General features: G+C 51.7%; 10 protein-coding genes across 10 annotated transcripts; 6 read left to right on the top strand and 4 right to left on the bottom strand.

Annotated features, from left to right (window-relative positions):
• Window positions 1–406: 406 nt before the first annotated feature.
• On the top strand, window positions 407–975 carry APUU_40180A (GFA family protein; the record flags this gene model as incomplete). Its single annotated transcript, XM_041703223.1, has 4 exons — window positions 407–514; window positions 562–723; window positions 778–898; window positions 944–975. 4 exons carry the CDS (start codon window positions 407–409, stop codon window positions 973–975), a joined length of 423 nt encoding a protein of 140 aa, XP_041555930.1.
• A 951-nt stretch (window positions 976–1,926) lies between these two features.
• APUU_40179A (lytic polysaccharide monooxygenase auxiliary activity family 9 protein) lies at window positions 1,927–2,739 on the top strand (the record flags this gene model as incomplete). Its single annotated transcript, XM_041703222.1, has 1 exon — window positions 1,927–2,739. The coding sequence occupies one exon, from the start codon at window positions 1,927–1,929 to the stop codon at window positions 2,737–2,739; it is 813 nt and encodes a 270-aa protein (XP_041555929.1).
• Window positions 2,740–3,037: 298 nt separating this feature from the next.
• APUU_40178A (MBL fold metallo-hydrolase) lies at window positions 3,038–4,255 on the top strand (the record flags this gene model as incomplete). The annotated part of the gene is made up of 4 exons (XM_041703221.1): window positions 3,038–3,225; window positions 3,272–3,302; window positions 3,346–3,738; window positions 3,794–4,255. The coding sequence occupies 4 exons, from the start codon at window positions 3,038–3,040 to the stop codon at window positions 4,253–4,255; spliced, it is 1,074 nt and encodes a 357-aa protein (XP_041555928.1).
• Window positions 4,256–4,707: 452 nt separating this feature from the next.
• On the top strand, window positions 4,708–5,094 carry APUU_40177A (uncharacterized protein; the record flags this gene model as incomplete). Its single annotated transcript, XM_041703220.1, has 1 exon — window positions 4,708–5,094. One exon carries the CDS (start codon window positions 4,708–4,710, stop codon window positions 5,092–5,094), a length of 387 nt encoding a protein of 128 aa, XP_041555927.1.
• Window positions 5,095–5,537: 443 nt separating this feature from the next.
• APUU_40176A (uncharacterized protein) lies at window positions 5,538–6,185 on the top strand (the record flags this gene model as incomplete). Its single annotated transcript, XM_041703219.1, has 1 exon — window positions 5,538–6,185. The coding sequence occupies one exon, from the start codon at window positions 5,538–5,540 to the stop codon at window positions 6,183–6,185; it is 648 nt and encodes a 215-aa protein (XP_041555926.1).
• Window positions 6,186–6,201: 16 nt separating this feature from the next.
• Window positions 6,202–7,611, bottom strand: APUU_40175S (class I SAM-dependent methyltransferase; the record flags this gene model as incomplete). Its single annotated transcript, XM_041703217.1, has 9 exons — window positions 6,202–6,235; window positions 6,285–6,704; window positions 6,758–6,898; window positions 6,955–7,154; window positions 7,205–7,227; window positions 7,289–7,314; window positions 7,374–7,433; window positions 7,488–7,519; window positions 7,573–7,611. 9 exons carry the CDS (start codon window positions 7,609–7,611, stop codon window positions 6,202–6,204), a joined length of 975 nt encoding a protein of 324 aa, XP_041555925.1.
• Window positions 7,612–7,966: 355 nt separating this feature from the next.
• Window positions 7,967–9,759, top strand: APUU_40174A (cytochrome P450; the record flags this gene model as incomplete). Its single annotated transcript, XM_041703216.1, has 6 exons — window positions 7,967–8,177; window positions 8,246–8,442; window positions 8,491–8,852; window positions 8,899–9,024; window positions 9,081–9,576; window positions 9,625–9,759. The coding sequence occupies 6 exons, from the start codon at window positions 7,967–7,969 to the stop codon at window positions 9,757–9,759; spliced, it is 1,527 nt and encodes a 508-aa protein (XP_041555924.1).
• Window positions 9,760–9,949: 190 nt separating this feature from the next.
• gprD lies at window positions 9,950–11,279 on the bottom strand (the record flags this gene model as incomplete). Its single annotated transcript, XM_041703215.1, has 2 exons — window positions 9,950–10,639; window positions 10,689–11,279. 2 exons carry the CDS (start codon window positions 11,277–11,279, stop codon window positions 9,950–9,952), a joined length of 1,281 nt encoding a protein of 426 aa, XP_041555923.1.
• Window positions 11,280–12,106: 827 nt separating this feature from the next.
• APUU_40172S (uncharacterized protein) lies at window positions 12,107–13,156 on the bottom strand (the record flags this gene model as incomplete). Its single annotated transcript, XM_041703214.1, has 1 exon — window positions 12,107–13,156. The coding sequence occupies one exon, from the start codon at window positions 13,154–13,156 to the stop codon at window positions 12,107–12,109; it is 1,050 nt and encodes a 349-aa protein (XP_041555922.1).
• A 342-nt stretch (window positions 13,157–13,498) lies between these two features.
• Window positions 13,499–14,338, bottom strand: APUU_40171S (oxygenase MpaB family protein; the record flags this gene model as incomplete). The annotated part of the gene is made up of 1 exon (XM_041703213.1): window positions 13,499–14,338. One exon carries the CDS (start codon window positions 14,336–14,338, stop codon window positions 13,499–13,501), a length of 840 nt encoding a protein of 279 aa, XP_041555921.1.
• Between the last annotated feature and the right edge of the window lie 1,898 nt (window positions 14,339–16,236).

The raw sequence follows: 16,236 nt of genomic DNA, 5'->3' as shown, positions 1-16,236 counted from the left end.
TTCCTCACCTGTAGACCAGGTATTCCTAGCAGAGAAGGTGCGATGAATGTAATATCAAATCTGGGAAAGAACGACTACTGCTTTGCCTCACTCTTCCTTCCCAACGTATAAGCTAATGTCTGTCCCATGGCTGCAATTTATATATATTTGGCTCCAACAACGAAAAAGGATGCCGTCAAGCTACCACCGAAACACAGTTAGCCACCGATATAAGCATAAACCTACCGGTAAATATATGATGTAGTTATAGTACAGTAAACGGTTGAGCTTGGATGACGTCAAGGTTACGAACATGCAAGTAAACAGCCGACCACGCCTTGGAAGTCCCAGCAGCACATTTACACCTTCAAGGTCCTTACCCATGAGCCTATCGCTTCAGCGGAAAATACTAGATTTAGTCGTCAAGATGCCCTCCTACGCTGGTTCCTGCACCTGCCGCAGAATCCAATATGAACTGAACCTGTCGTCGCCCGACGACGCCAGGACATCTTTATGCCACTGCAGTAGTTGCAAGGTACGCACTGCCTATGTATTTAGTGGAATAGTATTAATCTGGAGTAGAAAGCATTTGGCACAAACTACGGGTTGACAGCGAAAATCCCCAAGGGTGCTCTGCAAATCACAGCGGGCCGGACCAAGGAGTTCGCCCAGGATAACGGCTCTGGATCGGTCGTGCATCGAGAATTCTGTGATAACTGTGGTAGCTTTATTTGCGAGTATGGGGTAGGTTACCGATCATCCCTTTTTGAAGAGTTAATTACTGACTGCCTGGTGTAGGATGCTGTGAAGGACCAATTCCGGTATCTTGTTGTTGGATCCCTCGACGACCCGGAGGCCTTGCCGCCCAAAGGAGAGTTCTTCTGTCGTGATCGGGCTACCTGGATGCCAGAGGTACCTAGTAAGTCGAATCCGGATTGCTGATATTCAATGCTGATGAGTCTAGATGTATTTCACAAGAAACAGATCAAGGAATAAGGACGTAGTACTAGCACTACTCGCATAAGGTCTGTTGTCTACCTTTGGATATATACAAGTATTCCCGATCAATATAATACAACACGCTTGCGCATGACTGTCGTGGAAAGCGTGAAGGTCCCGAATATCCCTGCCTATCGATGTAAAAAACTCTCTCCTTGTTACCAGAGTGCCGAAACAGGCCCGAGCACTGGGACGAGCGATATTAGTGATACTTCTACTGGAGGAATTTCAACCAGTTGTTTTAACATCTCGACGGCCTTGGGAGCCATTGGCAGGACATCTGGACCCGCCCATTGGTGGCACGGTGCATATCATGTGTCGTTTTCCATCGGTGCTTGGTACAATATGCCTGAACACCTACAAAGGCATCGGAATGGAGATGTACCGGAGAAATTAAAGAGCAGGACGTGTCCCACCCGAAGCGCTTTGGCCTATCATCTGACATCTTGAGCCTGTTTGAGGACGATTAAGACCGGGAATGAGTACCCCCCAACGCAGCAGGGGAAGATTGCCGGGTCTCGGCTGCGGTGTTGACAGTTGATATCCGCATCCAAAACGGACAATCCTGTAGAATCACCCCGGAGCTGCCAGGGATTCCTCCGTGGGGAAACAAGGATAGTTCTGCAGAACATATTAAAGGCTAACCAGGCGCCTACTGCCCCGCCATGTTACGAGCTTTTAATATATACGCACGAATCAAACCAGGAGCTAAGATGGAAAACACCCCTGCCCTGGCTGCCCCCCAGTTGCGTTGTGTATTCTGCAGGAGTGCCGGTGGTCCGACAACATGAAGAGCGCTCGTCCATTATCACGACATCAGTCATATGCCTAGATAGGTCTGGGGGTGCCAGCTTCATCCCCAGTAGGTAACGGAAAGATATAAAAGACCAAGTAGATCCAGCCCCCAACCAGGAAAGATGCACAGCATATCATTCCTCGCAAGTCACAATGAAAGCTTGTATCCCAGTTGTCCTTACTCTGCTCTCTGCCGCTAGACAGGCAGCCGCGCACGGTTATGTCTCCGGCATCGTCGTGAATGGCGTCTACTACCGTGGCTGGCTCCCATCTGAAGACCCATATAATTCCGACCCCCCTGTCAACATTGGCTGGCAGACGCCTAACCTCTCTAACGGGTTCGTTACACCCGACGAGGCCGGTACCGACTCCATCATCTGTCACACCGATGCCACCAACGCCGCGGGTTATGCTACGGTTGCCGCAGGCGATCGCATCTACATCCAGTGGGAACCCAACCCCTGGCCAGAGAGCCATCACGGGCCTGTCCTGGACTACCTCGCCAACTGCGGAGAGAGCTGTGCGACTGTTGACAAGACGACGCTGGAGTTCTTCAAGATCGATGGCCCGGGGCTTATTGACGGCTCCAGCCCCCCAGGCGTCTGGGCTGACGACCAGCTAATTGCGAATGGAAATGGCTGGCTGGTTGAGATCCCGGAGAGTATTGCCCCTGGAAACTATGTCCTCCGCCACGAGATCATCGCCCTACACGGCGCTGGCAGCGAGAATGGGGCCCAGCTTTACCCTCAATGTATCAGCCTCAAGATTACCGGCTCTGGAAGCGTTTCGCCATCTGGGGCTGCTGCGACTAGCTTCTATACCCCTACCGACCCGGGTATCTTGGTCAACATTTACCAGGTGCTCACCGACTATACTGTCCCTGGTCCGGATATTATTCCCCAGGGTGTGTCTATTGAGCAGGCCTCGTCGGCTATTACGGCAACTGGGACGCCAACACCGGTGTAGGCAACAGGGTTCTATGCTTTGGCCAGTGATGCGATGTATGCCAGATGGATATGATTGTTAGTGCAGCGGCCGTTGTCATCACTGCAGACAAACCGATGGACAGCGTGCAACCACACTCGCTTGCCGTATATGAATGTTAAAGTCTATATCACTTAAAGTTCTATTGTATCCTACTTTAAGTTCGTTAAACTATCAGGAGATAATTGTGCTGTCTATTTGACGTCACGACCACGTACTCAACTCCTATAACTTCAAGCTCCCAGACCATGGTATTTTCCCAAATTCGTCCAAGTTCAATATGGCAGATTATTCCCTATTGCAGCGTATAATCGTCGACCCAGATAACGTCCAGGCCGCGACTCGAGATGGTGTTGCGGCAGACATGCCCAAGAGCCTGCCGACTCCAAAGGCCAGCAACACGCACCCTTCTGACCCAGGAGGGGAGAATGGGTCTGTCTACTTTGTGGGAACGGCTACTACCATTATGTACGGACAACATACGTTTCTTGAGACCATGCTGAGAGACCACTAGAGAATGGCAAGGCGTCCGGATCATGACTGATGTGGGTATTCCCGACATGGATCAGATATTCACTAACAGCCCAGCCAAACTTCCTGCACGCTGGCGACCACGTCCACCTTGGCCCTGGTGTATACAGCCAGCGCAAGACAAACCCAGCCGTGGACCTTCATCAGCTGCCGCGCATCGACGTGGTCCTGCTCTCGCATTACCACGCCGACCACTTCGACCAGCACGTCGAGGAGTCCCTGCGGCGAGACCTGCCGATCATCTCGACGCCGCATGCGAGATCGATCTTGGGCTCGAAGGACGACCCGTTTACTAACCTCTACGAGCTGGAGCCGTTGCACCGGATGATGGTGACTCTTAAATGCGATCTACCGGGTCCTGAAAAGCCTGGGTTTTGCATCACTGGGATGCCTGGGAAGCATGTGCCTGACTATAGAGCCGTTGAGATGTTCAATGACCTTGTTGGTGCGGTATGTATCTAGCCCTGCATGTCCTATGCGTGGCAAGTGTATTGAAGTCATATAGGCCCCGCCTACCAACGGCTACATTGTAGAGATGGGCTACGGCGAAGACCCGCTCAACTTCAAAGTCTGCTACCGGATCTACATCACCGGGGACACGCTCATGCACGAGGAGCTGACCGTTATCCCCACGAGAATCTATGACACGTTCGACCTGATGCTGATTCATTTGGGCGGGACGACTGTGCCTGGCCCGTGGATGAACCCGTTCACGCTGATGCTGACGATGGATGCGCAGCAGGGGACGGAGCTGGTGAAGACGGTTAAACCGAATGTTACCATCCCCATCCACTACGATGACTATGATGTGTTTGCGAGTCCGTTGGAGGATTTCAAGACCGAGATCGAGAAGGCTGGGTTCGGTGGGAGGGTGGTGTATCTGGACCGCGGGGATGAATACCGGTTTAAAGTCCGCGACAGGGAGGACTACTTGAGGTGTACATTGTACTCTAAAGACCCCCCCTGACTCGATATTTATTATGTATGATGTACTCTTCAGTGCAATCAATATTATTATGTATCCTACAGAATGTTCTGGCCACTGCCAAGCTCAGCCTCGCTGTAAGAATGACGTCTGTCTTGCTCAGCGGATGATCAACCGACCCTCTTTAGCCTTTGTGTGGTTGGCACTCTGGCTGGTTTCCATGGCTCAGACATGAATTGGCCAATGGCCGGCCTGCTTCGGTGAATTCGGTTTCCCAGACTGAGGGTCTCCAGGTGGTGGCCTGTCTCGCTGTGGCTGCTTTCATCATTTCTAATTTAACCCGGGACACGTTTCCCCGCGATATCTAACAACGCCATTCTTTGATAACAGTTAAACCACATGGCCTAGTAAATATCCGATAAAACAGTGCAAGGTATTATTCCCACTGAACCTGACATCTGGAGAACTAACCTGACCAACGCAGAATCGCAACAATGTCCGAGGACAACCACACCAAACGCCCCTCAGCATCCGCAAACAAAATCCCCACAGTCGAGCGACCAAGAGACACAAAACGCTCTATATCCTACAACTCCCCCAGCGACGCCCCTTCGATATCCCCGTCAAGACAAAAAAGCGACCAAAGTGGCTGCGGGAACATGATCAAGGCCTCGCTGACGGGCATCCTCAACTCGGGCGAGGTCAAGACGGCGGCGGGCTCGAGGAAGGTCCAGGATATGCTTATGGAGACGGAGAGGAACTTGCGTGAGCAACGGAGACGCTCGTTGCATGAGGCCAGCCCCGGTGGTGGTGTTAGGGCGCTGTTGGACCCGATGGAGAGTATTAGGAGGTCGGGGGAGAATTATAATGGGATGAGGTGATCGATTGTCGTATTATTACTTTTGGCGTTTGGCCCATGGCATTTATTGTGGTCTATGGTTTAATTGGCATCGAAGCAGACCGCAGACCAGGGAGTTTAGGATAGCATATTATTTCGGCTACTTCCACTGTCCACTACTCAGTAATTTGTTGAAATGAGATTTACGCAGTGAATATCACCCTGCCAGATAAACGGTCGATGGTGCTGAAAGGCAATAATGGTCCTTATATCTTTGTCTACTACAGTCAATCCTGAAACAGCGAATCTAGCCGAAAGAAGCTTTATAGTTTGTTTATAGCACCGAAATATCTTTGTTATGTGGCGCTTTATCCCCGTCATTCAATAACTACATAAATGCCCAAGTGTTGATCAATCTTTCAAATGCCTAGATCTACCTTTTCCGGAAACTGTATCCCTATCTAATCTTATAGCAACCCATACAAAATGAACAGCTCCCAGTGGATCGGAATCGAAGCATCAGGCACCCTCCCCGTCCGAACCCATCTCGCCGACCTCGACGCCCCAAAGTCCCGAATGGTAGTCGAGCACCTCGCCCGCTTCATCGCCAAAGAAGGCGTCAAAACCTTCGAAATCACCATCGGCTTCTGGATACCGACCCGGCTATGGCGGTGGCGCGTGGAGGCGCGCGAGCCCGTCTGGTCAAAGTTCGCGCTCGAGAGACTCCGGCATATCCAGGATAAATTCGCGGATGTGGTGTGGGCGGATACGCTGCAGACGCGGTCGATTGATGAGCCGGAGTTCGAAGACTGGAAGGACTGGGTGGATTATTGGGGCAGGTGGCGGCATGCGAGCCAGGTCTCGATGTATAGGGGCATTACGTTCCTGGAGAAGAGGGATGGGGAGCTTTGGGGGGATGAGATTAGGGATTTGCTTGCGCTTAGGGTGCATGATTTGCAGGTTATGGGGACGTTGCTGAGTTCAAGTAGATTGGCGCCGGGGAGGGTGGACTGTGAGGCGTATTTTGAGATGGTGATGAGGGAGTTGGTAGGGGAGCAGGCAGATACTGGGGGGGAGGTTATTCAGAGCTCTGGTATTTTGTATAGTATGTTGCGACGGCTTAAGCGCAGATAATAGAATTTCAGTTAAATCAGATATCAGGTTTCCTTCCATAAACAAATACCCTGTACAGGTCAGTATGCAGATATACATATTATAGAAGAATAGACGTACACTCTCTGGTAGGCATGGATGGAGCTGTCCTTCCACTCCTTACGACACTTTGCAAGGAAGACCTCGACCTCAGGGACACTCCATCCGAGGACTCTCGTAAACAGACCGATGGTGAATGCATGCAATCCATTCAAATGGTTGGTAAGTGTATACAAACCCAACCGCTTCAAGTTCTTCTCCTTGGCCCAGACATTCGACGGGCGCTTTACAACCTTGAGCCTGACATCGACGAATCCCGCATCCTCCATCAGCGTCTTATACTCGGTCGGCGAGGGAACCGGGTGTCCGATCTTCTTGCACCCCTCGAAGAACAGGTTCGACCATTGCAGTGCGCTGCTGTCTTCTGGGATCGAGTCGTCGTCGCATTCGAAGCCGGGATCCACTTCGTGCATTTCCAGGTATCCACCTGGTTTGAGGGCCCTACCGTACTTTGTTAGCTATCATTGACGTGACATTCTGCTGAAGAGGAGTACTTTAGGGCCTGGCTGAGGAGCCTGGGGTAGTCGGAGACGCTGGCCAGCAGCAGCCGGGAGTGGATGAGATCGAACGAGTCGCGGCGGAAGGTCCAGTCGTCTTCGAAATTGTCGATCTGGAATTCGAGATTGGGAGGGACGCTGTATTATTAGTTGTGATCCCTGCTCATATGCTGTGGGGTGTATGCCCGACATACAATGAAGGCTGCACCGGCGACAGATCAGTTCCAATGACACAGGCCTCCGGATACTTGTCGGCCACATCAATGGCCCAGATCCCAGTGCCGGTCCCCAGATCGAGGATGCGCTGTGGGGTCTTGACGGGAGCTAAATGCAATTCGCCATCGAGCAGCAGCAGGAAGATATGATGTTCGAGGTCCATGCGGGCCAGTTCATCCTGAACACGGTAAGACTATCTGAACTGGGAAGGGGTCCAGAGGGAAATACCTCATCATTGGGAAAGGCATAATCTGGATAGCCGTTAGCATCGGGACTTTGAAGTTCTGAACTCAGGGGTGGATTGGCACTTACGCCCAGACTGGTAGGAGTGGTACCTCCTTTACGCCGATCACCATTAACAGCGATGAACTAATCAACAGTCTAGAGGGAGATTTACCGGCCATTTTCATACTCAAACTGCAGAACCAGGCTCTGTAGGGAGGATGTTTCACTCGCACTGTGGCATTGTCAGTCCCAAAGCAGCGGTCAGGGTCAGCAAGTGGGGGCACACATTTGCGATCCGAGCGTGGAATCGGCGTCGTCCTGCAGCTGTCAGTTGCCTTGTCTCTTGCAAACCATTGGGAAATAAGACGTACCTCGACTTCGATGAACTGTTCGGGGTCGTGCTCCACCATGGTGCTGGTTGAACCTCCCTGGGATGTCAGGCCTCCAGGAGAGCAGGACAGGAGCGAGTTGTGGAACGGCACGGGACGGCTCGGACTCGCAACAGGCGGGGACGACGTTTTCCAACTTATTAATGCGAATCCAGAACGGTTTAGCTGCAGTCTTAGCAGGGGAACTGTCCTCGAGCAGCTGTGGTGGCAGTGCGGTGCAGCGACAGCGAATAAGGACTCCCCTAATGGACGAAATGACACGATGAAGTCTCCACGTCAGGTGATGGTCTGTGTGTTTCTTTTGGCACAACTGACAATGCCGTTGTTCGTTGCTTTGTGTGGCCTTTGGTGTTGAATTTGTTCCCGACTCCAGAGTATGGGCGACTCTCTGGCACCGTGCCTGTCCCTATGGGGGTGGGTTGCCACCCTCACAACTGCTTTCTGGCTCATCCAATCGCTACGATCATATCTTCGACTGCGCCAGTTCCCCGGACCCCCGGTCGCAGCCTGGTCCAAGTTGTGGATGATGCGGAGCACCCTACATGGCCGCATGCACCTGGACGTCGCCGAGGCCTGCAAGCAGTACGGTAATCATCCAGCACTCTTCGATATATGGATATATTCATGTATTCATGTATTAATGCAAATACAATAGGCCACCTCACACGAATCGGTCCAAACGACCTGGTCACCGACGATCCGCACATTATTCGCAAAATCAGCGCCGTGCGCTCGCCGTATACGCGGTCGGACTGGTACAACGCAACAGCATTCAGCCACAGCCTCAACCACGTCTTCTGCGAGCGCGACGAGGAGCGCCATGTCGAGCTGCGAAATAAACTCGTTCCGGGGGTACTAAACCCCACCTCGTTCGTCGGTATCAACTAATAGACGGTATAGTATTCCGGAAAAGAAAACCTCCACCTGGAACAGAGCATCGACGCCCAACTCACCAGCTTCTTTAAACTCATTCGCGAGCACTATACCTCGTCCCAAACGGACTTTCGCGCTGTCGATATTGCCCGCCTGTGTCAGTTCCTCACGCTTGATATTATCACCGCGGTCGCATTCGGTGAGCCCATGGGCTTCCTAGAGCATAATGAGGACTTGCACGGGTATATCGCGAACCAAACGGCTATGCTGCCTATCTTTGAGTGGTTCTCGACGTTGCCCATCTTGGAGAAGGTGATGCGTCTCCCGGGGATCAGTCAATTGGCGATGCCGAAACCGACAGATGCGCAGGGTGCTGGGTTGTTAATGGGGTATGATCTGTCTACAAGGCACGTCAGATGGGGCTAATAAGATCAGAGTCGCGAAGAGAATCGTCGCACAGCGATATGGACCAGATAGGAAAACTCGGCCGGATATGCTCGGTTCGTTTGTGAATCATGGACTGAGCCAGGAAGAAGCAGAGCAGGAAACAGTCCTGCAGATGTGAGTCTTCCATCACGGATACTGATTCTGATACTGATTCTTACTTACCATTGCAGCTTCGCTGGATCCGATACAACAGCGACCACAATCCGAACTGCAACACTCTTCCTAATCACAAACCCCCTAGCCCTGGGGAAACTGCAAACGGAACTCGACAACGCAGCTTCCCAAGGCCAGCTCTCAAGCCCGATAATCACATACGAACAGGCCCTCTCCCTCCCCTACCTCCAGGCCTGCGTCAAAGAAAGCCTCCGGATCTGGCCCCCGGTTGTCGGTCTCATGCAAAAGATTGTCCCCCCAGATGGCGATACCCTCGACGGACGATTCGTGCCTGGGGGTACGCAGATCGGGTACTCCGGGTGGGGAGTGCATCGAGACACAAACGTCTTTGGGAGCGATGCCGAGCTATACCGCCCAGATCGTTGGGTTGAGGCTGGGGAGGAGCAACTCCTCAGTATGAACAGGACTATGGATCTGGTGTTTGGATCGGGGAGGTATGCTTGTCTGGGTAAGCAGGTGGCGCTTATTGAGGTTTCGAAGGCGATTGCGGAGGTGATCATATTCTCCATTTTTTATAGGGTGATGCTAATGGGTTAACAGATATTTTTGAGATATGATATTGTCCTTATTGACCCGTCGCGGCCGTGGCAGAGTGTGAATCGGAATGGGCTGTTCTTGCAGTCGGATATGATGGTACAGATATCGGAGCGAGAGCGTTCAAATCTCGATCAATGATCTATTGCTGAATCCTCCAAATATTTATGGTGGCCAAATATTTATGGTGGTGATGTCTGGAATCTGTAATTAATTCTAATTCACGAGTACATTTTTACCTTGTCGTTAACCCCGAGAGATGCTATCGGTCCGCCTTCTTGGTTAAGATTCTAATATAAGGATCAAATGTCAACATCGATATTCATTAATCCTACTCAGCATGTCTATTCTTCGACCGCGAGTCCCCCGGATCCGCAGCCTCGTGCGTAATCTCAAACGTCGTCTCCTGATAAACACCATGGCCCATATTCATATTCTTCATTTCCGTATCGCCCTTCTTCACAATCTCCTCCGTCGAATCGTCCCGATTATCCAACACACTGTCGTTCAGCGTCTGCAGGCCCCGGCGCAGCCGCGAGCCCACACGGCCCCGTTTCCTCGTCTCGTGCGTCGTGCTGATGTGCGTTTGGTGGTTATGCGTCATCGAATACGCCGCGTAGATCTCGTGGGATACGTTCGACTCCGTGTCGACCAGGAGCTGGCGCCGGGTTAGCGTGTAGATGACTGCATCTGCTAGCCCCGACAGTGCCATCAGCGACCCGGCAGTCGCGAAGTAGGGGTGGCTAGGGACGATATGGCGCGCGCTAGACATTCGACCGGCAGCGAGCGGGAGGGACAGGATGACGTATGCGACTGGGTAGATGACCATGTAGATGACGACGCGGTTGATCCGGTTCATGCTCTCCTTGTGGTTTGGGCGCAGCCGGGCGGTCTGCATCATTCGACGCCGCAGGAAGACGAACATGATGCTGTACAGCACGACGGTGCCGAACTCGGAGAGGAAGATCCAGAAGTAGTGGCCCCAGAGGCGCTCGCGTTCGTGTTCGGGGCTCAGCCAGCACTGTACTGTTAGTATCATGGTGTATCTATCAGAGTGAAATTGGGCATACCCAGCCGGCTTCTGAGATCACAAATGTCTTGGACCCGTATAGGCCTATAGGGATGAATCCGAGAACGAGGATGAAGGCCCACAATGCGACAACGCAGCCCACGAAGGCCCGGTATGGGAGCTGGCTCCCTCGCATGACAACAGCACCGGTGTGTATAGCGATCGCGATCACGAACAGCCCGCTCCCCGGGTCGGCGGTTTGAATCCACCAGCCCTGCAGGACACAGGCAGCGCTTGGATAGTATACCGACCCCTTCCGAACCCAGTGCAGACATAGGAGGAATGCAGTCGCTTGCTGCAGATCGGCGAGAAGCAGGTTGTAGATCAGGACGACGTACTGGTTCCGGGCGAGCGGCCGTTTATAGTGGCGATCCCAGTAGATGAATCTGTACGTTAGGAAGACGAGCAGGCCGAACGTCGCAAGGAACGAAAGGAGGCCGCAGACTCCCATCGCGATGAATCCGGCCCTCGTTGCGCCCACGACAGGCTCATGGGGCGGCGGGCCTTTGCCGGCTCGAGGCTCGAGCTGCAGGTCGCCAGGCCTGGCATCCTCGCTCTGCAGTAAATACAGGGCGCGGATCAGTGCAGCCATGGCTGTATTGCTTTTCTCATTGCCTGGCGGTCCAGCACGCGAGGAGTCTGGAGGCTGACGCTCAGCCCTGCGTGCGAAAGGGGCGACGGGGCCTCATTTGAACCCAGGGCTCCAGCATGGCTGACGGAAACCCGGTCATGGCGAGAGTTTGGCGAAAGTTTCAAAAAGAGGGTCGCCTATTGGAGAGAGCCAGAATCGATCGGTTCTCGAATTCCCAGCCAGTCGGAATCCGCTGCATCGTCAGATCATCGCAGATCCGCCACCACAGCTCGTGTTCGGTGGGGAACAGAACCCAGTTCGACTCGCTGCTGCGATTCTCCAATTCTTCCGTCTATTGCGATCTTCATTCCAAAAATTTACCCCGGCTCTGGCCTCTGCTCGGTGTCCGGTCGGCCGGAACTGCCTGCAGAGCATTGACGGCTGACTCGTGCAAGTCTTAGAAGGCTCGTGTTCCTGTTACGGCCCCTGAGTCGTAGCAGAAGTCCAATTATTGGGTGGGGATCAAACTTTGCAGTCAGCAGTGCATTCTCCGGACTTGATAGTGACACGCATCCCATTTGAACCAGCCACAAACGAGAGAGATTACAGGTATTTACTTTGGATCGGGGCGCTCGAAGGCACGGTCGCGCAACTGATATCAATTACGTTTTGGAAGTTCATGTTAAATGTCTTGGTATGCATAGATTCCCCATGTCTATGTATAATGTATGCTTTTCAGAAACTCACATTTATATGGGCACACAAGCCGGCCAGGACAAAGTTATACATAAAGGCTAACAGGAGATTACATCCCAGTCTCCATAAGTTGTAGAAAGCGATGCTAAAAATTAGACAGTTATTCGATGAGATCTGAGAAACTCATAGTCCGGCATGGAATCCACAACAGCCTTCTCAAGAGACCGAGCAGCCTCTTCACCAAACTCCATACTCCATTTTGCAGCCTCGGCAGGTATATCAATACATCCCGGGGCCTTGTCTTTAATAACACCAGCCGAGCCGTTGAGCGTGGATAGCATGATAGGGGCAAGGCGTTCGTGCCGGGATTGCTCGGACTTTGCGATATTAACAGCACCTCCCGGATTCTGATCATCATTCCTACTCCACTCGAATCTGACCACATCCTGGTCTATCCCCAGCCGCTCGCAGAATTTGAGTACTATCTCCGGGGCGTGGATCAGATCGTGTGCATCCACCACCATCGGTGTTGGTGTACCTGGTTGCTCCATGCACCAGTCGAAAAGGCTGCGGGCCCAGTGGAAGGTCATATTCCTTACCGATGTTGCGCTTTTGAATTGCGCCTCTGTCAAGCCCAGCTCATCCGCGATCTTCAATGCAGCCCGGTACAGCGATGGCCACGCCAGGGCCGGATGGCGGATAATAAAGGCCATCTGCCAGGTACGCAGATACTCATCTGAAAGCACAGTCTTGTTGGAAGGGGAATAAGTCCGTGTAGGGCCATAACTCTCAGGGATATGAATTCCGGATCGAAAGTCTCGCGTGAACTCGTCGTCATCAACCCCAACTTTCAGTTTCTGGAGCGATGCTGGATGCGCGAACCAGAAGGAGTGTTCTTTGGCGAACATGATCTTGTTCTCATGCTCCGCCTGTTTCGAGTAGGTCTCGATATTGTGGATACTGCTTTGGAAAGTACTCGTTGTCTTTTGCTTTTCCTCGTCACTCCATTGCCCGACTGGCTTATCACATAGTCCAGTCGTGGTGATATGGAGGAAATATGGATAAAAGAAGTACCCGCCTCTTTCGTTCGTCAGAGCGTTGGGTTGTCCGTGGATATTCAGCATCTGCAGCAACAGATTGCTAGCAGTCCGTGGCGTGCTTACAAGCAGCACGCGGCGAGGGATCCCCTCAGCGCGGGTCATATCTGTAACGGCAGGTGATGGGACCGGAAAGCGATGAGCTAAAAGCAGCGAAGAGCAATTATGGAGATCTTTCAAGTGTTTTGTAGATGCGTAGCCTGAGCTAAATATTGCTGGACAGCCGGGGGGTTTCTTCGAGCTCCCCCTTGAGCACTGATACGTAAGATAACTGTCCCCTTTCGCTCTCACTCGCGAGGCTAGTGGGACCTCTTGCATGAATATTGAAGCCACGGTTCGATCGATCTTGATTTCCGACGCAAGGCACCGGGCGATCTCCTGAATCAAGAGTCGGTGAGCCATGGCCAGATCCTTCGGCCTACGAGCGTTAACTAAACAATAGGCATCCTAATCCCTCCTCAGCCGTTTGAGTGCCTGTTGAAGATCCGTCATATAAAAGCGATGCTGCCGCTGCTTGAAAACTGTTGGAATCAGTGGATATGCCACACGGATCGACAGCGCAAACTGGTAGTACATATGCTCGCTCATCGTGGAAGGTTGGAAACTATACTCCCTCGCCAGCCGGTCTGGTAGCCAATTCACAGTAACGAGACGCATGAGCGGAGCTCCCATGGACATCCAAAGCGGCGTGTTTTGAGGGTAGAGGATATGCTGGCTCAGTCTGCGCGCTTCGGGGGTGATTTCCAGCGTAGCAATATTATGATTCCAGTACTTCCAGAATTCATCCAGGGTTGACGGCCACATTGTAGGAGGCATCTTCAGTGAGGATCCAAATATGGCTGATTCTTGCAGCAGCGCTTCTTTCATGCTTTGTGGCATCTTTCCGATGAACTCCTCCTGTACAGTGAGTATACTCATGAACATCGTCGCGGCGGTCCATCGATGCAGTTCGGGGTCATCTGCATCATAGCCAGCTCCTTTGACGCGGGAGTGATGTCGGTGGATCACAGAGACTATAGACTGCTTTTCCTGCTGTGTGCCAAATAGTACCACATTGCAGAATCGGAAGGTGTTGCGAAGGCGCTTCTCGAGCCGTGAGGAGAAGTTGGAGTGTCTATAGCTACCTTTTGCGAGGGCCGGGTGAGCGAACTGGCACAAGATAGCGAGTGGTAAAGCGAATATGAAGATATCATCTCGGAGAATAGTTCTGAGGATTTCTGGTTCCGCGATTGTATCGAACGAGTGTGTATCTTCAAAGTATTTGGTGCTGGACTTCCTGGCCGCCATGGTCGGTGCGACTACTGGGAATTGGATCCGTCGACAGGGCCAGGCTTTCAGAGGATGAAGCCCGAGAATAGCTCGTCGTATAGTCATCTGGTCGCGTATCGCAAATACCTTGGTGAATCACAGAGACTATAGACTGCTTTATGTATTTTCTGATACTATAAAAACAGGAGATCTTGCAATCATCGATTCATGGTACATCAACGAAAACGGCGGCTATTTTAAGTTATTCTTCAAGTAGAGCGAAGAGATTTCAGACAGGCACAAAGCAAGGGGACACAAAGCAAGGGGCAGAAACTATCGTTCCTCATTTCTGTAGTTATCACTGACTCGTTTCGGAATTAGGAGAGCGATCTCGGAAGGATCGTCCACGACGGAGAGCCCATGATGAATCCATTAAGACCTCAGGATCGTTCCTTGGCTATTTACTATAGAATTACTGCTATACACAGATAGAATGCTAATAAATCTATATTTCTAATACCTATCCTTCGCGCCTGGGCAGGCGCCCCCGTCCCCAATTAGGAACCCTGTTGCGACGGACTTCATGGCGATTCTAGAAGGTTATTAATTGAGTGGCTAAAGTCGATGAATAACACCGCAGCCCGAGCCATCCAGACGGGGAACACCTTTCCTCTCAATATATGAAGATTCTTCGATGGGGAGATGTATAGCTTCCTTGACCTCGATAAGGTTCTATACGGAGTCTGGTCTGATGGCACGAGTCCTGGCAGCCCTGAAAACGAGAGTGCCTTGCGGCACAATTATATTGAGGAGTACGTTCTTCATATGTTGGGCTTTACAAGTGACAGTCATGTCATATTCTAGCTAAACAGTTTGAAGCATCACCGTGGCCAAAAGAGCCCTTCCGAAGGAGCGACCGCTAGTCTTAAAACTGAGGGACGGACGGGGGATGGGAGCAGCTTTTAGGATAAAAGGGGAGAAGTTCTTTCGCAGCTGGTGCATTTGGCCGTCGACTGGGACTGGGTTGGTGCTGAGTCTCTGGAGGGAGGCTGCCTGCTCTTGCTTACCTGCGATATTCTCCCATCTCTCATCGGCAATATCCGATTTGCCAGAATATATCCATCTTGAAGATTGCAATAGTCTAATACCCCACAAAGCAATGCTGAGTACCATGCGGGGGAATGATGACCTTGCCTGCTGCTCTGTGTCTGACTGAGGGCTCAGCACAGCGCGGTCTATTCTCTGATTGGCTGGATGGGGGTTGCTGCTTAGCCGCGCTGTTTAAGCATCTGATACACCCCTTTGAAGCATCTGACACGTATTTGATGAGTATCTGGGAAGAGGGTGGAAGTATTGCCTTATTATCGCTGTAAGGGCCTACCTAGATATAGACTTCTTAATTCAACACCACGAATCCCACCGCAACAATCATGTCTCTACTCTACCGACACCGGCATTGGTTCTGAGTCTTCCTGTATTGAAAGACAACATTCGCAGACTCCTCGAAAATGTACGCGACTTAGGGATTACCTTTCGGCCCCATGTCAAGACGCTAAAGGTCGGTCGGGGTGAAGCAAAGACATCTGCAATAGACTGACCCTTGTAAACTAAGCAGAGTCTCGAAGTAATGCGGATAATGCTTGACAGAGGAAATTATAGAAGATAGTTCTATGTATAGTATATGGGATCGAAGGGGCCTTTTCACTAGTCGACAAAGGAATTCTCGACAAGGTATATATTGCTATGTTTTTGGTTATTACTGTAGAGTCTGACTATAGCAGTGCCTGTACAGTCTTCCTATTACTCGGCATGCATTACAGCGCCTCGCGAATATATCTCAGCGGGTAAAGATTTCGCTTATGGTCGATAACGAAGGACAACTTGATATTCTGGACGACGTGACTTCAAGTGCTCCAGGCCTGGACAAATGGCCTGTG

The sequence above is a fragment of the Aspergillus puulaauensis genome, chromosome 4, assembly GCF_016861865.1.
Source record: "Aspergillus puulaauensis MK2 DNA, chromosome 4, nearly complete sequence".
NCBI classification, from domain to species: Eukaryota; Fungi; Ascomycota; class Eurotiomycetes; order Eurotiales; family Aspergillaceae; genus Aspergillus; species Aspergillus puulaauensis.
Note: the sequence above shows the minus strand (reverse complement) of the source record. Positions and strands in the feature narration are given on the sequence as shown.